Source organism: Gavialis gangeticus, unplaced genomic scaffold (genome assembly GCF_001723915.1).
Source record: "Gavialis gangeticus isolate Ggan-Ray unplaced genomic scaffold, GavGan_comp1, whole genome shotgun sequence".
In the NCBI taxonomy this organism is placed as follows: domain Eukaryota; kingdom Metazoa; phylum Chordata; order Crocodylia; family Gavialidae; genus Gavialis; species Gavialis gangeticus.
Window position 1 is genome coordinate 29,519,163 of NW_017729030.1, and position 25,156 is coordinate 29,544,318.

At 40.4% G+C, this 25,156-nt stretch overlaps 1 protein-coding gene across 1 annotated transcript in view; it reads right to left on the reverse strand.

The window, feature by feature from the left end:
- Positions 1-1,718: 1,718 nt before the first annotated feature.
- Positions 1,719-25,156, reverse strand: part of SPATA5 (spermatogenesis associated 5) — a 395,498-nt gene continuing 372,060 nt past the window's right edge. The window contains exon 16 of the mRNA XM_019522055.1: positions 1,719-2,085. Coding sequence (XP_019377600.1) covers positions 1,909-2,085 — 177 coding nt within the window. The 3' untranslated portion in view covers positions 1,719-1,908. The remainder of the gene's footprint in view (positions 2,086-25,156) is intronic.

A 25,156-nucleotide genomic window follows, 5' to 3' on the forward strand; every position in this document is an offset into this window, starting at 1 on the left:
TCCATATTGATGCCTTTTACTATGGTATCAAAGCACATCCCAAACAACAATAATTACTTATTTCTCCTCAAGATCAGCATGTAGAGCGTCTGTAAAGGTGATCACGTTTGTCAACAGTGTTTGTTTACAGTGTTAAGGATTAATGACCCCTCCCCCAACAGGGGGTGTTAGTACTGTTAGGTTTGCAAACATGATTCACAAGATAAACCCAGAGATTTCAAACAGGAATCCATAGTGTTAAATGCATCCTGACCAGTTGTGGTCCATCTGTGTTCTATGCAACAGAAAATTGCTCTAGTATTTTGTAAAGTAAAAAATGTGAGCAAAACAAGACTGGGCGTTTTCAGAGGGGCACACTGAATCCAAAAAGGCTGAGAACCACTGCTTTGAAGGAATAACATCAACTGGAAGTACTGCCATTTTATTTAAAAAAAAAAAAAAGGTAAAAATAACTGCAGGTAGTACACCTGGCTCAGGGTCCCTTTACTTGATTATATCAACAGGTAACAGCACAATTTAGCTAATGTTTCAACCCTGAGAGATCTTCCATTTCACTGAAAAAAACATTAGGAAATTGTGCAATTACTAACTAAAATTAAGTCATAGCCACATATGACTTTTTAAATTTATCGTTGATTTTGATTATTCTGCCTCTGTAGCATCATATCCGGTATACAATATCTTTTCTTTCCATAGCCAGGGGAAAAAAATCTTCAGCTAGTGCTGCTTGGTCAGTTTTTGCAACTGGATACGAGAATACATGTCTAAGAAGAAATCCAAAGTGGTTTCAATGTCTAAAAAGAAATGCAAAGTGGTTTCAATAATCAAAATAGAGAAGAAATAATTTTTAAATCTGTATCTGTCTCCACAATATTTGTGGTCAATTACAGCACATAACCTTATTCATTACATTTTCTTATGAATTTCCAAAGCTAATTTTTAGAGGTAAAGTTTAAATGCATATTCTTTGATGATTTAATCATTTGCTCCATATCAAGAAATAATGACTCTCTCTCTAAAGCTCCTTTTACATCTTATTTTACAATATATCCTCTATAGATAAAAAGAGTATTTGGTAAGATAAATAATCCTGTGTATGAAAAAACAACAAATATAGGAAAATGCATTGATTCATAAAGTACCTTTTGCCTAATCAACAAGGTACTATATTCATTCTTCAACTACAAATTAATTCACATATTCCTAGAATTGATTCTAAAGTAACCAAGAATTAAAAGTAATCCTTTTCCCCCAGTCTTCATTAGAGACCTAGTGCTGTGCTTCTAAAATCTGTCCCTATAATTTCTATTTTGATCTTATACTGCTTGTATAGGAGGTATCTGAGACTGAAGTTAAACCGTGCACTGTAATCAATCAAGACACCTTAACTTTTTCTCGGAACGCTTGAATGTCTGGCAGGCCTGTTTGGCAACTTTTTGCGGTGTCATAAGTCAAAAGATTTCAGTATAATTTTCAGCATGTATTCGTGCCACTCCCAAGCTCTGTGCCTTTCTTGTCAGCAATGTGATGTTCCTTGGCATGAAACTGACATCCAGACACACAAACATTAAGAATGTAGGCACACTTGTTACTATTGCAAAACTTGTCCAGAAGATCAAGGATCAGCCTAAAAATTAGGAACGTTGTCATGATTTTTAATTCTGACATCATTTCTTTTTAGACAAAGCTAGTGCAAGGAACAGTCTGAATTACAGCAATTCCAATTATGCTATTTTATTGTAAAGTTACCAGTACACACTGAGCTCATATAATACCCAGTCACCACAAAAAAAATTATTATGAAGCTTTTGCCTTAGACTTCATTGCATTCACAATAAGAACTTCTTTGGCTCACAAGAACTTTACAAAGATGTACATAATGGGTCCGCGCATATATGTATTCACTTCTCAGAGTGCATGCAGTCCACTCTCCTGGTGATAGTTTGAATAAAACTGTATAAGTGAATCAGGAATTCTAGGCCTCACAATAGTCAATGCTTGCTGAAAATGTTTTCTCATAATACATTTCGCTTGGATATCTTCCTGAAGTGCTAGGAGGGCTGCTTCTCTACAGACTGCTGTTATCTGCAAATAAAGACAAAAAAATCATTTATATATAATAATTTTTAAGTTACGTTGCCACTAAAGAACATGTGTGTATGCCAACAGCCTGATTTCCTGTGTAAGCTTAGTAACTCCCTTTCTTTTGAAATTAGTGTGACTTATAGGTGCTCAAAAGATCTAAAAGTGAGCCTGTTGATCAAATTTAGATTCAAGAACGCTGCAGTTTATTTACAGTATTACAGTTACTTTTGGTTGTCATGCTAGCCTTGTGTTTTTCAACTCTCTGCAACAGATGAGAAGTGAAAATTCCAATACGTAGGCACAACCAATCTGACAAATATCGCTGTCCCTAAAACACAAGAACAGATATTCCCAGGTCTTGTGACTGCTTTCCTCCTTAAATCCTATGCTGGGAGAGAAAAACCAGTTAATTCAAAGAGGAAAGTTAGGAGGAGAGGGGTGTGTAGAAAGGGAAGAGGGTTAAGGTCTCATACCCTGAAATGTGTTTTTAAGCTCTCTGGACTTCAGACAGCGGAAACAGACTGATGCCAGTGTCATTCTAAAGACATTACTGTGGTGAAAAGAGCTTGTGGAATGAAAAGAGATATTGTGATTTCCAGTGCAACAGGGAAAACAGTGATTGATATTGACTGCTCCCTTGTATCTGTAAATGAAAGAGCCAGCTGAAACACATTTGTCCAGCCATTCAGCATATTTTCTCTGTTTGTTCACTTACTGAAAAGAGTTCCACTGCTTATGCTGTGCTAATGGTTGCCAAAGCCATTTAGTAGCTTTTTAGAGGATTTAGCAGCATGTTTAGGAAGCTTTCACAAGAAAACATGCATGGATTTAGATGGCTTTGTCAAGTTACAACAATATTACTATTAGTTTTGTGCTGCTCTAATGAGCAGGGAAACGAAACACTGCTGTTATGCATTTTAATGGATTTCAGTACCTCAAAGACAATAAACTGTTAAAGGATTGCTGAGATTTGGTGTACCAACTCCTTATGGTCATAAGTATAACCTAATTCTAGAAGCTAATGAAAGTATCTTTGAACCTCAGGCTCATTTCATCTCATGTACATCGTAAACAGTATATTTTTCATGGTACTAAGTGGAAAAACTCATTTGTTCACACCGATCACGTGTTTTCCAATGCTGTTTCATGTTTGCCATAAAAAAAACCTGAGAAAATAGTTTTTTATTAGTAAGTTCTATCTAGACAACCTATTAATTATCTGGAACATCAGAGCTACTGAAACAGAGTATCACTGGAACACCAGTAATCCAGTGGCTAATAGACTGTATATTTTTACTGTTAAGAAAAACAGTAGAGTGACGAGGCGCACCAGACTGGTACATGTAATAAGACTTCAGAGAAGAGGAAGCAAAAGCTATTACTAACCTTATCTCCCTCTGTTTCACTCATACAGAAATACACTTTAGAAGAACTGGCCCATCTGCAAATGCTTTTAATGGTTTTTATGTTGCCGGTATGTTCTTGCCAAGAATATCAGAAACAGTAACCATAATTAACCTCTGAAAGCCATCCTTTGTTTCTAGTTTTGTTCTTAGGAACATTCTCAGAAGGCTCCACTAAACTGGAAATTACCAAACACAAACAAATACCAGTAAAATGATACAGCCGATTAAATTTTCTGGTGTATTTGAGGTGCTAATAGAGATGTGTAAATTATTCTGCCAAAATAATTTGATGAAATTTGCCTCTTTTCTTGGTTGCAGTCAAAACCTGACCTTTTTACTACTTAAAATTAAAATACTCTAATATGCTAATACTGTACTTTATTTCTTGCTCCCTGTTTATCAATGTTCAATTAGTCACTAGTTACATGGCACAGTTTCCCATCTAACTGTTGACTGACAATATCAGATTTCTGAAGTGGAAGCTTAGGAAAGGAAACTTGGGGAAAAATTCTGATTATTTAGGTATATAAACAGATTTTCCCTCAGCCCACAAGTGTTTTGGTTAGTTGCATTTGTAGAGAATTGTAGACATTCTAGTTACAATTGTAGAAAATGGCCACAAAAGATACCTGACTAAAGGTAACAAACTAATTTGGGACTAAACTAGTTAGACACTAATGTGCTTGTATTGTTTGCCCAACTGTATTGTTTAGACAGATATATTTATAACATTTCACAGCAGTTGTTTCATTGGAGATTCAGTATTAGATTTTTAAAATGTAATTTTGCCTAAAAATCAGGCCAGATAGTTTAGAGTAGTAAATTGAAAAGAAAAAGGGACAGAAAATCCCATCATGGACCAGGAAATGAGTAGTTCTTTAACAGGCTACCTATCCATGCTTTGTGGAAACAACTTGTCTACATTTGGGGAGCTGCTGGGAGATTCCTGAGTGGGAAAGCAAGTTTTTCTCCCCACCTGAAAGAAATACCAGCACAACATTGTGAAAATCAATGTGCTCAGGATGTGGGGAAATCAATGTTTTCCCCACATCCACCTTGTGAAATCTGGCCCACAAAAGCATTCATTATTTTATTGCACTTCTTTCCCATGGCTCTTCTTCCACCACTTCCCATTTTGACATCAGTGATCCCTTTCTGCTGAGCAGCAACACAGTCCTGGGGTCCTGCAAGTCAGCTTCTGGGGGGGAGAAAGCTGCTGACAGAAGCTGGTTACATCCCAAGTGTATCTTCTACAGTTTTCATAGACACATCAGGCGTGAAGCAGAGTTGGTCAAACAGCAGGCAAAATGATTCCTTCCATCATGAATTTCAGCCCATTACTAATACCTGGTTCCCAGGCAGCCACTTTGTACCAAGAAATATAATTGGAGACTAAATCTAAAAAAAAAAAACCTTCCTGCTGCTTATATAGTTGTATCACCACCCAGAACCTTCCATAGTCAAAACTAAAAATCAACACACGTTTTTTATTAGATTAAAAAACCTGCTTAAGCACCAAGAAAAAGAACTTGGAATAGCATGTTTATCTGCATCACTCATGAAAGCCTAGCACAATAATATGAAATAAGTGGACCCATGAAGTTGCTTATGCAGAAGTCATTTCTTGCCAATTTCAGGATTCCTCAGAAATGGTGAAAATGATGCCAGAAGAAATACAGATACTAAGATTGAATGAGACTGGGACCAAAATTCCTGAACATCTGCACACTTGTGGTTTCTCCTGGGAGAGCAGTGACTCTCCCAGGAGACATTCAAAATCTGTACGTGATCTAAGTCTAAGCTACTTTTTAGAAAAATCCGGAGATGAACCTGAGATATGGGCCATTACTAATTAAAGTCATATCAAATCCACTGAGTCAAAAAATTACACACACACTATCCCAAAGCAACACTCTGCTATCTAACTCTTATCCCAAAGAATAATAACTTACAAAATCTTCCTAGAGATGAATGCAAATTATCAGTTATTTTCATATGAAGCTTTATTATCCATGGAAAGTTACTGATTTCACATAAGAGTACTGCCTGAAGCCTTTGGTCAGGATTTTTGTGGAAGACAGAAATTTGGGCTTCAGTTAGGAAGTAATGAAATGTTGCATTTGTTTCCTATTAATGGTAAAGTCTTCCTAAGTTAAACTACTTGAGCTAGGCTTTCAGATACAGAAATGGCAGATAGAGCCATTGACGGAAAGTTCAGTTATACACAGAAAAAGAGATGTCTATACCCTTCTTGTTCACTCTTTCCGTGATCCTCAAAGGAAGAAAAAAGGTAATGACACATGACACATTAATTGTGGAGCTGACTAATTAGCTCCACAATTGTCTCAACATCTACACATGGTCCTATTAGGCGACAGCAAACTAATAAATGGTGCCATAGGCATTATATAGTGTTCTGCAATGCACGTGTAGACACTGATGAGGCTGGTTGGGGCACGAGGGTGCTTCAGTGCGGGGGGCTATCTGCTGGCTAGCTCCACAGTGAAACACCTTCTTGCCCCAGCCAGCCCCTCTGCAGCACACTGAGCTGGGTAGGAGCAGCCCTGGGCTGGCAGGTCCCCTTGGACCTCCTGTCAGCCAGGGCTGCCCTGACCCAGCTCAACATACTGTGATCCCATGCACACACATAAACATGGCACCCAGGAGCAAAAAACTTCAGTGCGAACTGTACTAGAGTTTATTCAACTGCATTAATAGCACATGTAGACACACCTAGTGTGAGCCAGAACAGGACTTTCCCTTTTCTGTGGCATCATGAGCAGCCAATAAATGTACTGACTGGAAATGCAAACAGACTTCCAGGGGACTGCAAAAGAACAGGGGATCTTGAATCTCCTACTGTTGTTTAAAACTAGGAGCTATTACCTGCATCTTTGTATCATTTTATGGAAATTCACTTAAATATGTTCCTCAAGGACACAAAAGGATTTGACTGGAAAGTGACAAGTAATCTTAAATAACTTTAGGCCAAAGAACATGCATTTGAAATACTGTGCCAATTTTTCAGGGGGGAAAAATCATCTGGCCCATTTCCCACTATCTATAGTATATGAAAGGCACTCCTTAACTTTCTAAGGAAAAGGAATTATTAGGTAGATTTCTGCCAAACTCTTAGTCATCGTACCCTGAATCTTACCAAATGGAGACAGAAACCAGATCATTTCTCTTAATGATTTACAGACTCAAAGCCAGATGGGCCCATCACGATTATCTCATTTTACCTCAAATTTAACCAGGATTCAAAGGTCTTCTTGCTTGGTAGGCATGGATTCTACCACTACCCACCAATGTACTGGCTCATGAGTTGACAGCTGAATGCAAGTGCTCTATGTAGCCACATACATTTCCAGGCTAAATCTAATTATAAATGAATATTGTTAAAGAGAATAGCCATTAGATCTTGGGTTTCACAAAGCTTCTAAATCATACTGAGGTATATAACCAAGCAGTGGTCATTTTTGCACTGGCAATAAGAGGCTGGGTAGGTTTTTCTCTTTCAGTTTTCAAATATTCTTTTGTTCACAGAGACATCAAATACAGGCATGCAGCAAAGTTAGAAAATAACCAAGTGGTATGGAAAGGTAATCCAGTGACATCACACTATCCCCAACTGACTGAAAATAACTATTTAAGGTATGCGAGTGCAAGTATATATCCTTTCAGCAGCAGCAAGATCAGAGAAAAGCAATAAATGGATTACATAAGACAATTGAAGTCTTGGGAGGGGAAATAGTTTCCCATGATGTGAAATGTCTTGACCACTGAACCTTAGGAAATCCAATTATCTGATCTTTAAGTACAAAAAAGGAAAAGAGCCAAGTGTCTTGGATTTCTGTATGCTCTGAAGAATAATATTATTCCATCATCTGAAAGGTTAAATTGTGACTGAAGTTTATTTAGTTTTGATTTCAGCATGATACATAGATTGGCAGCACTGACTGGTAAAATAATAATTAACATATTTATGAAAGTCAGAAGCAACAAAGTGATTAATCAAACACCAACAGAACAGGTAACATATAATTAAGTAATAACAGACGAGGTATACAGGACATAGTCTGGGGATTAACAGCCCTGGGGTAGCTGAATGCTGTTAATCCCATTTGAGCCATATTTAAACACACAGGTTTTTTTTATTAGTGCTTTAATAAAGTAAAATTAAAGCAAATATTTAAACATGATACTAATTCTTTTTCTAAATGGAATGATAAAGAATGTTCTTTAAAATATTCTGTGTTTGATTCACTTTTTAGCATGAAATTATTTTCTAACTTTATTAATAAGACATATTCTACAAAGGCAAGATGCTAACAAAGGATCTGAAATGGGGCACAGTGGGAAGTAACATGCTTCCTTACCAACTTGGTACGGTAATAAAAAAATCTCAGCAGGTAACTAAAAACAAACAAATCACCACATAAACAAAAACCAAAAATAACAATTTAGAATTTTTATTACACAAACTGAAGTCATGCAATGACTCCAGAAGAGAAAAACTGTAGCTTGCCACCTGAATGGAAACACAACACAGTGATTTGTAACTGGTAGAGCCAGACAGAAGCTCACAGTCATGTTATAAATCTGATGGATATTAGAAAAGAGAGATCTAACACTAAGAAAACAATAAAAATGCCCAGCACTGGTGACTGTTTCCTGAATAAACAGCATGCAGGATAACCCATCTCTACTAGACCAATGGTTACACTGGCTGATTCAACTTGGCTGACTCTCATCTATTTTGGCATTAAGCACCAGCTCTTTCCAGTGGGCTGTAACTCCTTTTCAGCTTCTTTGTATTTAAAGTGCTCTAAACGGCTTTAAAGAATCCTAAAAAGAAATGAGCTTCTGTGTTAAAGTCTTAGGTATTTTCAAGAAAGTGGTTTTGTTAACATACAGTCTGTTGGAAACACCTGTGAATATTGAGTTTAATTGGGCTGCAGCTGGTGCTGATTGTATGTGGACTAACTGGCAGACTGATTGGCTGGCTCTACATTGTGTTTCATTTTCCTATTCCCTTCCTTTTTAGCTTGTCCCTCCATCTCACCCCTCCTCCCAAGCAGATGTTGTAAGGGATTGTATGTGAAAGGGATTTGAAACATAAAACAGAATGGTATCCTGTGGTTTGTGAATAGTGCAAATTGCAGTGCTTCTTGGATGAAGACTACCTGGAAGGTTGTGTTCATGTGGTGTGTGCCTGCCAGACACCCTAAAAGAAAGATTATGTATGGGACTGGAGAGCCAACTTTCCCACTCAGTGTTCAAGAAAGTGAAAAGACATATACACAGCATTTTAAAAAGGCATGAATAACTCAAGGGCCTAAGTCTGAGGGCCATGATGTCTGTTTTTATTTAGGCGAACTCCTATCAAAATCAGACTGCCTGATTCTCTTCTCTTTTATGCTTACATAGGCCAGAAGTAATTCCACTGAAGTCAACAGCGGTACCCCAGGTAACATCAGAGTAAACGATAAGAGACTCAGACAGAATAAGGGATTCAGAATGTGGCTCCATGAATAGAAGCCTCTTAAAAATTAGAATCTGGATCAGCAGATTGACTAACAAGCACAAAAGATAAAAGTATGTATATGGAGAGTGGCCTAATACTGACATAGGCAGTCAGCTGAGTGAGAAGCCTGAAATACCTAAGTATCCTTAAGTATGAGTTTTGTGATACAAAAATGTGTTACAAAGTTTATCAAGACAACTTAAGATACCAAGACAACTTAATTTTCCTTAAAACCTGGTGGAATCACAGTGTTTCTAAGTAGTTAGAATTGGTAGTTTGAATATGTGTTTAAAAATTGACTGTTGGTATCTTAATTCTAATTATTCCAATTTGTCTGCAAAAATCCCTTAGTGATGATATCTAATGGCTGTTTTCTTTTCTTGGATTATCAGCCTATTGCAATATTTTCCAAAAAACAAAATTCCAAAAACTATGGAATAACTGACAATCATGAGAACTGTTTCTACTGCTATGAAAACAGAAACGTCATCTAGAAAACACACCAAATCCTTTTTCTTACGGAAGCTTTAGTCTTTTTGTGATGTTGAATTCAGTGATGTGTTTCATTTTAAGAGGTTATACTTTTTTGGTAATTGTTGCAAGAAAAGAATGAATTACAAATGCAATGAGTAAATAAAATATACCAGATTTACTTGAATCCAAGACGAGGTGCCCCTGCCAGCTTGGGGAAGAAACCATTACATTTGCATACAAGGAAACCACATTAAATACACTATCTTTGAACTGCTACTAAAAACAGCATGTGCTCAGTAATGGAAAACAAATATGATTAGATACAGCCAGCACTGAGCACGACTATAAAACCCTGGACAAACTTATTGATGGGAACCTACCACAGAGATAAGTTAATGCAATCTATCTGAATAAGACATATAGTACTGCCCATTAAACACAGTCCCATTAAGACCTGACCCTTTTCCAAGTCATGGTGAGCCACTATATTGCATACATTTCGACTTCCTCTTCACTCCTACATTATTTGTCATTTCGAATGATTTCAGTTCCTTCCCCAGTCTTAAATGTCTGGCAAATATCACCAAACAGGGCCCCAAACAGTTCACTCAAAATCTCTCTGTCAGCTTCTCTCTCAGCCTGTAGTATATGATTAGTGTGGCTCAGCCCCCCTCCTCCACAAGGCTAAGCTGGACCAGGATGCCCCAATGACTCATCTGCATATGCATTTTTGGAGGATCCCAGGACTCATGACAAGAACACCCGATTCCAGTCACAAGTGGAGGACTAATTAGCACACGGATCCTTTGTTGGGGATATCCAGAGGAAATCTCACACATACTGAGCAGGGCTGAGCTTTGGGGTCATCATGGCTTGAAATGCTGTTGACTCTGGTGGGGTCCAACCCAATGAACTATGCAGTAAATAATGTGTCTTTTGGCTTTGAACTAATATCACAGCATAGTTTGTACTATATATAATTAGGTGCCACTTAAAAGTACACTTATGGATAGCGTGACCATATATCCTGGGCAAACTAGGACATTCATAGTCCAGTCCTGCCCAGTTGGTGAAAAGTCCCAGAGCAATCTGGCAGTGATGTGGAGCATCATGGTCAAGGTCAGCTTTTCAAATATGCTCCTTACTTCTACGTACCCAAGGAGACAGTCCACAGTCTGACAGTAAGGTGGGGGAGGGGCTGTGGGGGAGAGAAATTATTGGGGCAGAGGGCTAAGGGGCTACTTGGCACCCCAGATTTATTTTCCTTGTTGTAACAGTGGGAGGGGAACAGATTCAAGGCAAAACTCTAATATTTAGATTCTATATCTGGAAAATTATAACAAATTTATAAATTTTCCATAGATAGAATCTAATTACTGCAGACTTATCTTATAAACAGGGTCTGCCACTGTAAATATGGTACTCACTTTGCATTATATTGTACTTTCTATACAGAATCTTTGTATTGATTCATCAGACTCTTACACAGTTTCCATTGCTTTAACCTCTGAGTCAGTGAATGCCTGCATGCTAAACAAGGTAAATATATATTTAGTGAACCTGTAATACCTATTTTTCAGTACTTTAACTCACAAGAGTGATGGAGGATTAATAGATAAAGGATTGTGTATTACTGAGAAACTGTATTAAAGAGGACCACTCTTGCAGTTCAGACAGAAAGTTCTCCCTGGGTTTTAAATTATTTTATACTTTTAGAATGTCATTAATTTCATTCAAGTGAAAATGCATACTCAATGCATATATGACCCTAAATTCACCATTGTGATCTTGAGATGTGCAATCTTTCTGTTCATGTATACACATCATTCTATAATAATATTTTAATAAAATATTATCTATATAAAATGGGATAAAACTTTCTATTTTGCTGGTAAAAACAAAAAGGTTCAATAAAAGCCATAGCAAAGAATACTCATTTTTAAAAAACAGGCTTGTAAGGAACAGTAAACCTTACAATTCATTATTTAGGAGGACTTCCTGATATCATAAGAGGACGGCTCACAATGCAATTTATGTATATTCTCTATCATCCAGAAGATTGTCCAACCAGTTCCTGTTAGCCAGACACAGGTTCTGACAGAGTTTGTTATAAAAGCGAACTGAAGAAACTTAATAACGTAAGTACATGAGAAATGTCATACTGGCTCAAGGCCAATGGTCCATCGAGCCTATTATCCTGTCTCCAGTAGTGGCAGAAGTGCATGGAATAGTGGCTTTTAGCATGGAAATGGATAGATGTAAAGTGACCTATCCCCTCTTCATTACCCTCCCTGGCATTCACAGGTTTTGATTTAGAGATGCCAGAGGAAACATCTCCAACTGTTCTGTTCAATAGTTATTAATATACCTATCATCCATGAATCTATCTAGGCCCTTTTTGAACCTGGCTCTATCTGCCTCCACCACCTCTCGTGGCAATAAATTCCACAAGTTAACTACACATTGCATAAAAAGTACTTCCTCTTGTTAGTTTGAAATCCATCATCTAGTAATTTCAGAAAATGCCCCTTGTTCTAGTCTTCTGGGACTTGGTAAACAACAGTTTTGTTCACTTGGTCCACACCCTTCATGATTTTATAGACCTCGCTCTCATAACCCCCCTTTAGCCTTTTCCTTCCCAAGCTAGGGTCCTAGCCTTTTTAGTCTGTTCTGGTATGGCAACAGCTCCATACCCCTGATCATTCTGGTTGCTCTTCTCTGTACCTTTTCCAATTCTAACTAAATTATTTTGGAGATATGGAGACCAGAACTGCATACAGTATTCTAGATGTGGGAGCACCACAGATTTGTAAAATGGCATGATGATATTCTCCATTTTGTTTTCAATTCCCTTTTTAATGATGCCCAACATTTTATTGGCTTTTTTTGGTTTTTGCTGCACATTGAGCTGATGCTTTTAAAGAAGTATCCACAATGACTTCAAAGTCTCTTTCCTGAGTTGTAAAAGATAGTTCAGAATCCAACACTGTGCATATATAGTGGAGATTTTTCTTTATGTGCGTTACCTTACACTTGTTTACAGTGAAGTTCATCTGCCATTTTTTTTGCCCTTGCATAATTGAACTAATATCCCTACAGATATTTTACATAAAATTGGCACAGAATAGAAAAACTTTAATTATGGCTGTTGGGCATGAAAGAGCAGATAAAATAAAATCCCAGAATAGAAAACAAGGTGCCCTGCTTGAGGTAGATATCCCAAAGCATAAATTCAAAACCAATACAACTAGCTTGTTTGTTTGTCTATATAAAACAGTGGTTTTCAAACTTCTTAAAGTCATGGAATCCTTTCATACAATTTCTTCTGCCACAGAATCCCTACTGTTAGCTCTGTGGGCCATGTGAGCTGGTGTGGAGACAGGCGAGCCAGCATGGCAATAGTGGCACACCATTTGTCAGCCTGCTCTGCCATTACCCCCAATATCTTTGCAGAACCCCCGGTGACCTATCACAGAACCCCAGGGCACCATAGAACACAGTTTGAAAAAAAACTCATCTAGATGGTATGTGTATTTGAGATAGGATCTTAGCATGCTTCAAAGGATCTTTCAAACTAATCACACCTTCTAGACATACGGTCTAACAAGGATAGTGCCACCTGCAGTTCCATGCCTATGGCAGTCTCATTTCACTCTGAAGTCATGGCAGTGATGTGGCAGGTCCAGACTGCACAATATAGGGCTCCAAACAGGCTGGCTTGTGTACTGGACACTAGATAACCATGGAAGCTGGGTAAATTAGCCCATGTGGAGCTAGACTCATACCTGTATACATCATGGTGCAGAGAAGACACAAAAGCTGGAAGGCTGCAACCGTCACAGTGCCACTCTTAACAGGGGAAACTATGCTTCAGATGTACCACTTTAATATTACATCTCTTGAAGGATTCTAGCACATTTAAATAGACAAAGGACATTTTGAATGTGGCTGGAAGCTTTACTTTTTCAGTCTTTAAAAAATTACTAGACAGGGTATCTTTCCAAGCAATATATTAAACATATAAATTCCAATGTAACATTTGTAACTACAAGCCCAAAATGCAGCTTATTTTCCAAAACTAAGTTGATATGGATCCCATCACTCTGGCAGAGACATGTCATAGCTGCGCCTTTCACAAAAGAATTCTGTAACAAAACGAGTTTTTACATGCTGGGACAAAATATTTTTAAACAGCTTTCTCTGCCAACTTCTAGTTTCAGCTATATTTGTGAAACTTAAGAAAAAAAATCATACATGTTTCCATATATGATTAAGCTACATTTCTAGTTACCTTGAAAATGATTTAATTTTTGCAAGGAGAAAGTATAGCTTGTTTTCTTAGGGAAAAAAAAAGAGAGAAAGACTATGAACATATATGGACATAAAAATGCACATTTTAATTAAATGCAATTAACATCCTAGAGTGTTCTCACATACAGCACAGTGTTACTCCTGAGGATGTGTGCAGGGAGCCAACATTAGTTTGCTGAATGCCCCCAGCAAGATGAACTGAATTATGCAATTCATTTTTTTCCAAGACTTGGGTTGTGTACAGAAGTTTAGGCAACCTGACGGGGAGGCACTTTAACTATGGCGCTTTACACAAAGTGCCATGATTTAGAGCCCCCATTGAACCTAACATGCATTTCCATGTTGGGTGAGGGGGAGGGCTCAGAGCCTGCCTGAGGTGGGGGCACTCCAGCAGCCTCCCAAGAGGCCGCTGAACTCCCCCTCTCCCCAACCTGCCCTGCTGCCAGCTGGCACCTGTCATAGGCAGCTGGGGGAGAGGGGAGGGAGCTCCCTGCTCCATGGCCCACCCCAACCATCCCTTCTGGGGTTTTAGGGCAGAGGTCAGGCCTGCATGGTGGGGTGGGGGTGCTCCCTTCCCCCTGCCATTGTCAATAGCCTTGTACAGCAGAAGGAACAGAGCCCATCTGCCATACAAGCTTCCACCAAGGCCCATGAGAGCACCCTGAGAGCACCAGCCCAGCCCTACAAAGTCACATGGGATGTGGGTGGAATCACCCCAAAATAACTCTTTCAAGGAACCTATACACAGGTTCCCTAAGGCACTCTGCACTAGAGTACCCCTGTCTAATACTACATCAGACAATGGTTAAATTTTTGCATGATCAGCCATTTAAAAGTGTGCTGCAGTCATGAACATTTGTTGTGTTACGGCTACAGAGCACTTTCAGTGGCCTCATTGCATGTAAAATGTAACTTACGTACACACCCTTGGAGAACATGTCATTAGCTGTAGGCAATGCTATCATAGAGCTCTATCTAGAAAAAAAACAGCCTTTGCAGCTGCTGCCTTATGAAAGGCATTACAGTGTAGGCATTAAGCAGCTGCTTAAGGCTGTTGTCTTCTCAGTAGCATGTCTTCCTTTACATGATATCAGGTGATATAGTGAGAAGATACCATATCTAGCATGGGAAGAGAGGATATTTTGCAGCTTCCGGATATCTATTCAGTTGGGCCTCAATTCTCTCTGTTTGATAACTCTTTTTTAGAAGAAACAAAAGTCTTTTTGGCTCCTGTCAAAATAAAGTCTGCGTTTCCCTGTTTTGATGAAAAGCACTCCATTCCCAAACTCTTCATGAGAGGAAAAGAAACCCTCCTTTACTGGGTAGGAAACATTGCTTTCGTAGATTTCATAGACATTCGGGCTGGAAGGGACCTCAGAAGGTAAGTGAGTCCAGCCCCCTGCCCCAGGGTCAGGAAGTCAGCTAGGGTCAAAGGATCCCATAAACATCCAAATGTCTCTTAAAGGAGTCCAGAGTAGGTGCTTGCACCACCTCTGGAGGCAGTCTGTTCCAGGTCTTGGGGGCTTGGGCAGTAAAGACGTTCTTCCTTATGTCCAGCCTGAAACAGTCTTGGAAGAGTTTGTGACCGTTTGATCTTGTCATCCCTTGGGGCGCTCTGGTGAACAGACGTTTCCCCCAGATCCTGATGCACACCCCTTATGTACTTATAGGCAGCCACCAGGTCCCCCCTGAGCCTGCGCTTTTCCAGGCTGAAGAGTCCCATGGCTCTCAGCTTCTCATCATAAGGTCTGTTTTCCTGTCCTCTGATCATGCGCATGGCTCTCCTCTGGACCCTCTCAAGCTTCTCCACATCCTTTTTAAATTGTGGAGCTCAAGGTCATGAATCAGTGTTCTTCATGCCTCTGAGTCACACACACCATTATAATGCTTCTAATGGTCTGAATTTCTGTGTGTGGTTCCAGCAGTAAAAAGAAGACAGGAAAGTCTGTAGATAACCAAACTCTCTTCTTCTATTTGAACACCTAGATAGCTTCCAGAAGGCCGAGGTTTTTATTCAGTTTTGATCTACTGAGGTGAGCTATTTTTTGGAATAGGGACCATGGCTGCCTGCCATCTTGGCTATTCAGAAAGCCATAAGACAAACAACACAAGCGAACTTCACCATCACATTGTATTAGAAACCCACCAATTGCCACAGCTACTTTCATGCCACCAGCTTCCATCCTAAGCACCCTACTAAATCCATTGCTTACAGCCAAGCTCTAAATCACAACTGTATCTGCTCTGATCCCACCAACTGAGATGTACAGGGATTTCTACTGTTACAATACCCCCAGAAGGTATTTGGGAGTTGACTGATGTGATCACAGAGCCGCAGGCCATTATCTTTGAAAACATGTGATGATTGGGGGAGGTCCCAGACAACTGGAAAAGGGCAAATATAGTGCCCTTGTTTAGGAAAAAGGAGGATCCAGGGAACTACAGACCAGTCAATCTCACCTCAGTCCCTAGAAAAATCATGGAGCAGGTCCTCAAAGAATTCATTTTGAAGCACTTGGATGAGAAGAAAGTGATCTGGAACAGTCAGCATGGATTCACCAAGGGCAAGTCATGCCTGACCAAAATGATTGCCTTCTATGATGACATAACTGGCTCTGTCGATTGGGGAAAACAACGGACATAATATACCTCGACTTTAGCAAGGCTTTTGATACTGTCTCCCACAACATTCTTGCGGGTAAGCTGAGGAAGTATAAGTTGGATAAATGGACTGTAAGGTGGATAGAAAGCTGGCTGGATTCAAGTGCACCTCTACCAATGTCATATACACAATCACCTGCTTACAGTGCCCCACTGCTGCCTACATTGGACAGACAGGACAATCTATCCATGAAAGAATGGATGAATACCTATCTGATATCAGTTTCAGAAAGACAAAAAGGTCTGTGGCAGAATATTTTAAGCTCCCTGGACATTGCTTCTTTAACATTAGGGTGGCTGTTCTAAGGCAGCAAACTTTTATGAACTGATTTAAACAGGAAATTGCAGAACAAGGCATCATCTTCAGATTGTATTGTATTAAGTGGGTGGGTGTATTGACACATGAAATTAATGCGACGCAATGAACTCTGGAGCAGTTGGAGCCAGAATCATCAGCTCCGGTGCAGTGTCTACACGTATGCCTGGGACAGCAGCAGTTTAAGGTGAGGCAAAGCAGCCCTGGGCTGGCAGCAGGCTCAGTAGAGAGGCTGGCTGGCACCCAAGAGTGCTAAATGAGGACCTGTGCAGTGGCAGACCCCACACCTTAGCACAATCGTGCCCCAGCCAGCCTGTCATCGTCTATACATGCATTTCAGTGAATTACGTAACTACACTGTAAGATCGTACTGTCCCCGACAGTACTGTTTTACAGCAGTTAATTAATTAATTTTCTGTGCCCTAATACTGGCACACTTGAAGACAGTGACACTTTATTGTGGCGCTAATTAGTCAACTCTGCAGTAAATTGCATGTGTAGATGCACCCAGTATGGTCTAAACAGGGACTACAGATTTTTATCCCATTACTTGAATTAGCTTTTGTGACCTTTTTGTCCCCATGTGTTTATTAACTGTTTACATCTTCACTGCCCCCTCCCCACTATCTTCTCTGTTCAAATCACTCTATTTGATACACTACTCTGTGATACACTACTCACCGCATCTGATGAAGTGAGATCAGGCTCATGAAAACTCATGCTATACATCACTGATTTAATTAGTTTGTAAGGCGCAAATCTTTACCTCCATCTGCTTAACTATTTTTACAGATACACATGCATGTTAAAGGGGTGCGGCTTAGCTTGAAAAAACAATAGGAAATGAGTCATAAGCCAATAAGAACATGGACATTCTAAAAGGTAATTTGAATTGTTAGTGAAGATGATGGAATTTAAGTCATAAAACAGGGAAACATAGAACACACTCAGACAGTAAAGAAACAGAGTAGGCAACTGTTCTTAGATTACTAAACATCTTTTAATTTTAGGGATATCTGGTTAAGGTATTACTTTGAACTATTTCTATACACAGCTTGAGGAGGTTATAAGAGTTCCTCAGGACCCTACATATCAGCTGGAAAAGTCAGGGATTCACTGTTATGGCCAAGCCCAAGATCAGGCCCATGCTAAAAATTTCTGCTGTTATACCAATGCCAGTTAGGATTTTTTATGTACTTTAAATGCTAACAGCACTTGAACTTGCAAAATGATAGTGTTACAAGACATTTAATATGCATACTTCTCTTTGGTAGTTGTGAACTACTAATGTCCTCAGTTTTTCCCTGTGGACATTTTCATACATGGTATTATGTGTGGCATACCATATACAGCCTTTCCCCAAAAATCAGCCATCCAAAACTAGAGTGTGTCTTAATCAGGGAATCTTGATTTTCTTTACCACAAACCAGGGAGAAGTAGAAGCATGAAGACATGATGCTGCAAAAAAGCCTGTCAGCTTCTTTCTACACGACAGCAAGCAGGAGGAGTGCAGTCCAGTGTTAACCCTTTCACAGCTGCTCTCAAAATAGCAGCAGTTTTTGGCATTTCTGCCAAAAGAAAAAAAAATCCAGAATTATCACTGCTCCTCCAGCAGCCACATAACCTCATAGGGTGCTTAGTGTATCTGGCCCTTATATTGCTCTTTTTTTTACTCTTACCATGCACCAGTACAGGCTGGGGACTGACTGGCTAAGCAGCAGCTCTGCAGAAAATGACGTGGGGGTTACAGTGGACAATAAGTTGAATATGAGCCAACAGTGTGGCCTTCTTGTAAAGAAGGCTAACAGCATACAGGACTGCATAAGCAGGAGTGTTGCCAGCAGATCAAGGGAAGCAATTATTCCTCTCTATTCTGCACTGGTGAGGCCACATCTGCAGTACTGTGTCCAGTTTTGGCGCTCCACTACAAAAAGATTGTGGACAAACTGGAGAGACTCCAGTGGAGAGCAATGAAAATGGTTCAGCAGCTGGGTCACATGACTTCTGAAGAGAGGCTGAGGGAACTGGGCTTATTTAGTCTGCAGAAGAGAAGACCGAGGGCAGATTTGATAGCAGTCTTCAACTACCTGAAGGGGGGGGGGTTCAAAAGAGGATGAAGTTGGACTATTCTCAGTGGTGGCAGATGACAGAACAAGGAACAATGGTTTCAAGTTGCAGCAAGGGAAGTTTAGGTTAGATATTAGGAATTTTTTTCTCACTAGGAGAGTACTAAAGCATTAGAACAGGTTACACTCAGAGTGATTGTGGAATTTCCATGCTTGGAAGTTTTTAAGATGCAGCTAGACAAAGCACTGGATGGGAAGATATAGTTGGGGATGGTCCTGCTTTGAGTAGCGGGTTGGACTAGATGATCTCCTAAGGTCCCTTCCAACCCTAATTTTCTATGATTCTATGATTTTGGACTGCCCCATGAAAAAGTCAGCTCTAGGCCACAGAGCTACCAAAATCTCTTTTTTCTATATTCTGCTTTCAAAAACATAAGGCATATTTTTTATTTGCAGACATACATACATGAAAAATACAGTATTATTTATTTCCCTTTCTTCCTTATTGCCTAAAGAAGCCATGCCTGGGTAGGATTATATATTATCACAGGGATTGGCTCCAGCTGGGAATAAACAAGCACTTGAAGAGATTACAGCAGCCCTAAGATGATGGAGAAAGGCAGGGAGAGACAGCGAGCAAGCAAGCCATGAGGAAGGTGATTTGCTGTAGAACTATATTGAGTAAGGACCAATAACAAGATTAAAGAGCAAAAAGTGAGACAACGCAATATCAAAGGAGACAGGAGAGATGGGGGAGAGGAGAAAAGAGAAAAATGAAGAGATGTGAGACTCCAAAGAATGTCACCACTGGAAGTCACGCAAACCCTAGAGCAGTGGTTCTCAACCTTTTTCCTACTGGGACCCATTTGCAAAGATCTATGGCCTGTCCCAACCAATGCCCCCCTGGCCCTGCCAATTTCCAACCCCCAGTCCCCTGTGCCATGCTGGTGTCCTTTACTCCTAACCCGCAGCCTCCTGCCTGCCCCCACCAACCCTGCTAGAGGGGTCTCCAGCTGCTCCCATCCCACTCAGGCCAGAGCGCAGCAGCTGCATCAGCTTTGGTTCATGCAGGTGGCAAGAGAGCAAGTTTAGCCCCAGCATGGGCTGAAGGGAGGAGGAGAGGCCTGTGGCACTCCCCTGCGCTGGGCTGGATCTGCTGCTCACAGCCCCTCCCACCCCCACAAGCAGCATCTCCTTTCCGCCCTGCCCCTGCAAGCACAGGCACCGGCCCCGGCGCTGCCAGCCCAGCCACGCAGCTCTCCCCCGCCCCTTCCCCTGATGGAAGGGGCACGTGCCTTCCTGTTGCCTGTCTACCCTGCTGCAGCTTGGGACCCTTTGACATATTTCTGTGAGCCACTTTGGGGTCCCAACCCACAGGTTGAGAAACACTGCCCTATAGGTTGGCCACCCTGCTTTAGCACACAAATCTTCAGTGCTCTAATGTGAGTGGAGGCCCTGAAGAAGACGGTGTAGCAAGGTGCAGACTGCTGTGTAGGTATTCTTGGCCTGTTGCTCTCCAGTCAGGCATTGAAGGCAGATTAGTTATACTGCTCTGAGTCAATACACCGCTCTAAGGGCATGTGTAAATGTGTGTGTGTGTAGGATTCAGGTGCAAATGAATATAATCCTTATTACAACTTCCTAACTAATTAATGAACAAAAGAGAGAAAAGGACTTTTCTACAAACAATGCACTGGGAGTCTATAGCAGATGGTGTACATGCACTGAATTTTAGAGTAAGTGCTAAGTTTCCTTTGTTTTTAAATCATTCAGTAATAGAAGAATAAGGGAATGTCCCAACCCCCCTCCCTCACACCCAATATCAAATTGCAGTAAATGCTACAATTCCCAAAGACTTTGTAGTGCTTATGTTAAATTTGTGTCATATAAGGTTTGACAATGTCTTGAAAGGACAAACTGCCAATGTGAAGGTGGGATTTCATAGTTTTTGTTGGTCTGACTGACCCAGTAGTGCTCAATAAACCAAAGCTTTTAAATACAGACATACAAATTTATGGAAACTGACTATGTGGACATAGAAGATCTAACTACTTGCATCTCACTGCACAGGTTTCATGCTAATTTAGAAAATCTGATCCATACTGTAATGTACATTATTTTCTATTCAGCAGGTGTATGCGAGTTGTATACTTACAATGAAACTATCAACGTTTTAGTAAGAAATATATGTGCATGTACAATGCAACCCTCTAAGACCCCAAACCATTTGGGATACTGCAACTGCCTTACTGCAAATCATAATCTAGGGCTTTCACTCTAATTCAGGGGTAGGCAAAATCCAGCCCATGGACTGGACTGGGCCCATGGTAGACTCCATTTCCTAGAAGCCTTTTCCTGTGTTGCTCCAGCCAGTTTCCATGGAGACCCCAGAAGTAGCCAGGCCATGACAGTGTGGGGCTGTGATGGCCCTGTGCTCCCTGGGTCTCCATGGAGGCCGGCCCGAGTGGTGCTGGCAAGATACACAGATGGGCAGGGAGCTGCTCCAAAGCTGAGGCTGGTGCCTGGATCTTGCAGTGGTGATAGCATGGGCTGGACCCGGGGCAGAGCCGTGATCTGCTGTCCATGTGCCCTGGGCAGGGGCATGCAGGCAGCGGATTACAGCTCTGCCCTGGCTCTGCCCCAGGCCCGCACTGTGATTGCTGCAAAATCCTGCCCCGTTGCAGCTTCCCACCCAGCCATGCATCATGCCAGCGCTGCTCAGGCCAGCCTCCATGAAGACCAGCCAGAATGATGCAGACAGGGGCTGCTAGGAAATGGAGTCCAGCCACTGGCTGGATCCGCCATTTTGCTCACCGCTGCTCTAATTCATTAAATTATGCCCACATTTAATACTAAACTTGTATGGGCACATGTAAGCCATTGGTCCCTCCTCAACTGGATACTATGGTCAGGTCTAGATCGTTTGAAATCCCCTAGAAGAAGCACTGCATTTTCTCATACACAACACACACCTTTTCCTCCAAAATCAGCTGCACAAAATTGGGACAACTTGTATCAAGTGGGGAAGCTGATTTTCTCCCTGGGGACAGAAGCACTCTGCTTTGATTCCTGCTCCATAGTGCAAAAGCTCTTGCACCTGAAGGAGGTGCTAATGATCATCTCTCTTTTTTTAATGGTCTTAATGTTCCCCTAATCAAGCTAACCTTTTTTAGGGCAATTTAGGTGTCTGCTTCTGGTCTCTCTCCAACTATTTTACAGACTAGGAGACTTCAGCTGTCTTAAAAAAAATAGATCTGTTCATGGAGACTAGTCTTTAGCAGTAGCTAAGTTTAAGCTTTAGTTAACAAGGAAAGGGAGTGTGAGTCAGCTGATTAGTTTCTGTCCCTGCTTTATGTAGCTATAACTCTGGAAAAAACATTTTTTTTCTTTATTGTGCCTTGCAAAAACAAAGTCTGTATTATATTCAGGGTGCATCTTATGTGAGAAAATACAGTATTTCAATACAAATACTTTTTGGGGAGAAGACCTCTCACCCCTATATGGACAAATTATTCAAACTTCACTGCCAAATATTATATAATGTTCTTTCCAGAGTTAATTTTTAATTTCCTGACTACACTGCATGAGAAATTTTCAAATAGTCTTGGCACTCGCTTCATGGCATATGTGGACCTAATTGTAGAAGTGAGTGCAGTGTCAGTCCAAAAGAAAAGCTCCATGCTAACTGAACAATTTCTGCAAAATTAGTTAGCTGGTTGAATTAAGTTCCAAAAAGCACCCCTAGCCAAAGAAACAAACTTAACATATTTAACATAAAGGTTGAAAAACTCTTTCCTCTTAGTCTGCACTGCAGTAAGGGGAGACAGGTGTCTTAAACGTGTCACTCAAAAATTTGATAATTTTCCGTTTTCATTTTTCATGCCACCATTCATAACTCACAGATGTTGTAGATGGCTATGAGTCCTGGCATCCTCTCCATTAAAAGAATTTCCCCTTGTATTCAATTTTCTTTGCTTTACCTTAAGTTACCCTAATCGTGCTGACATCTACTACTGATGATTATATTAGCCCTAAAAGATCCTTAAACAAATGAAAAGTACTGACTTCCATTCCTAAAAGTCCTGCTTCCAATTTTCTAAAGGAAATTAAATAATGTATAAATCAAAAGCTGGGCTCAGCCCCAGGCAGCTGAACATCGCTTTGTCCTTTCAAAGTGAAGAGGAAGTATCTGCTCCAGAAGGGACAAGCCAAGAGAAATAAAGTTTAACCTCAGCTCCATGTGAAAGTGATTTGGGATAATTGAGGGAATCTGCAAATAAGTTAAAACTGGGACCACATACTAACAAGAGAACTTTATATAGGAGTCAAAAATGTATCAAGAGCTGACCTTCACCTTGGGAAGTGACATAGTCCTAGTAGTTTGTTATACTGGGTTAGGGTAAAAAGGGCAGGAAGAAGAGTTGGAGATAACAGGAAGTGAAAGACCTATTTATAGATGGCAAATGTCAGGTCAGTGTAATCTTACCATTTTTAGTTTGTAAGACTTATTAATGAGTTCTGTCAGGAGGATGAGACAACAGTGTGGCCAATGCTCCAGGACTTCATTGTTTCATTTATTTATTTTAAGACTGTGCATAACACTATGCTCTAGCTCAGTGGTGTTCAGTTATGAGAATGTTGGGCAATGCCTTAAAACACAATTAACTTATTTTAAGAGAGCTCATACACACATGCGATGGTTTATTTATTTTTAATACTCAAAATAGGTAGGTTGGCTGCTAATGCTGCCTAAATATCAGCCTAGAGGCTTGAGAATATTTACCAACAGACACTAAATATGTCTTTCTCCACAAATATTACAAATAATATAGCAACGGTTGGTTGGGGTGCAAACACAACAGTTACATTTAAACAGGCAATTCAGCCAGTTGTTAGGATGTAGATCTTCCCTTCCTTATTCTGATTATTTCCCTCCACAATATTTCTGTGCTAATTAAACATTTGCTAAGGGAATGTTTAAGAGAACAAATTAAACAAAGACCATAGCATGACCACAAAAGACTTCATACAAATATTACTAGTAAAATCATCTGTAGTCTTCCTGGTTTCTCATCATCACTTCATCCCTGCATGTCACCAAATGTCATTAACAAGAAAAACTAAACGTAAAAAATCAAGTGCAGTAGTAAGAGGATTTCAAAGAATATGGTTGTTAGCCATTATTTAATGTAAATGGTAACAGCCAGAGTGTATGCTGTTCCAAAATGCAAACAAGAAGAAGTATCCTTACTCAGAAAAGCTACAAAGCACACTTTAACGGTTTACTGAAGTCACTAAGGCTGCTGATAGATATGGAAAAACAAAACAAAACATGCTTTACCAGAAGTGGCAGCACGTTAGTTCGACTCGGCTCTACAACTTCTGTAGATAGTGTGCTTCAGCAGGGCTTTTTGGTACTTTTATCTAAAGTTGATTCAATCAGCTACTAGATAAAAGCAAAGTGCCACTGAACCACTCAATCAATACAGATGTTGGGCAACCCAAGTCCAACTAACATGATATCTCTTCTGGGCATGTGCTAGCCCTTGCGCGGGGGTATGCCAAGTTTAAAGTAAAGAGTACTTTGTTTGTTTTTAACCTTTGTAAGCAGCCTTAAGTGTACGATTAAAAGTTAAGCATTTGTGTCAGCAGTTTCCAAAACAGTGATGGACTAAGGTGCATACTCAAGACCTTTCTAAATTGGGACTTATGTCAAAGTTTGCTATACACACGTGCAGCTAATTAAGAACTTTCAGATGATGATATTTACTTGTTCTGCAACATTTCAGCCTCAGTAATAAACAATAATCCCATTGTGGAATCTCAGGAGAGTTTTTCTCTGAAATGTTGAATAATTTCCTTCAAATATTTTGTCATTTCTTAAATTGATTCTTAATACAGGCAGTCCTTGCCTTACAACTTTTCAATTCATGACAAATGGCACTTACAACCTTTATAAATTGATACCATGCTTTGAGGTTCCAACACAGGTTTCAACTTTACAACGCTCGATACAGCTGTGTCCAGCTGGTAAGACTGTTGTGGTGGAAGGGGGCAGGGAAGGGGCCTGGAGGGGGGCAGATCAATGCCCCTGCAGCAAAGGAGGGATTGGGGCAGGGGCTGGAACAGAGGTTGGGGCAACCATTGGGACAACCCAAGCTCCCCCTGCCCAGCTGGGGCAGGGGGGTGTGGGGCGAAGGCATAGCTTATCCAGGGGGTATCTCCTGCTGCTGCACACTGCTGGTCCGGGAGCTGCTCATCCGGTGGCTCCCACTGGTGCTCTCACTGTTCATTCTGGACAGCATGATGG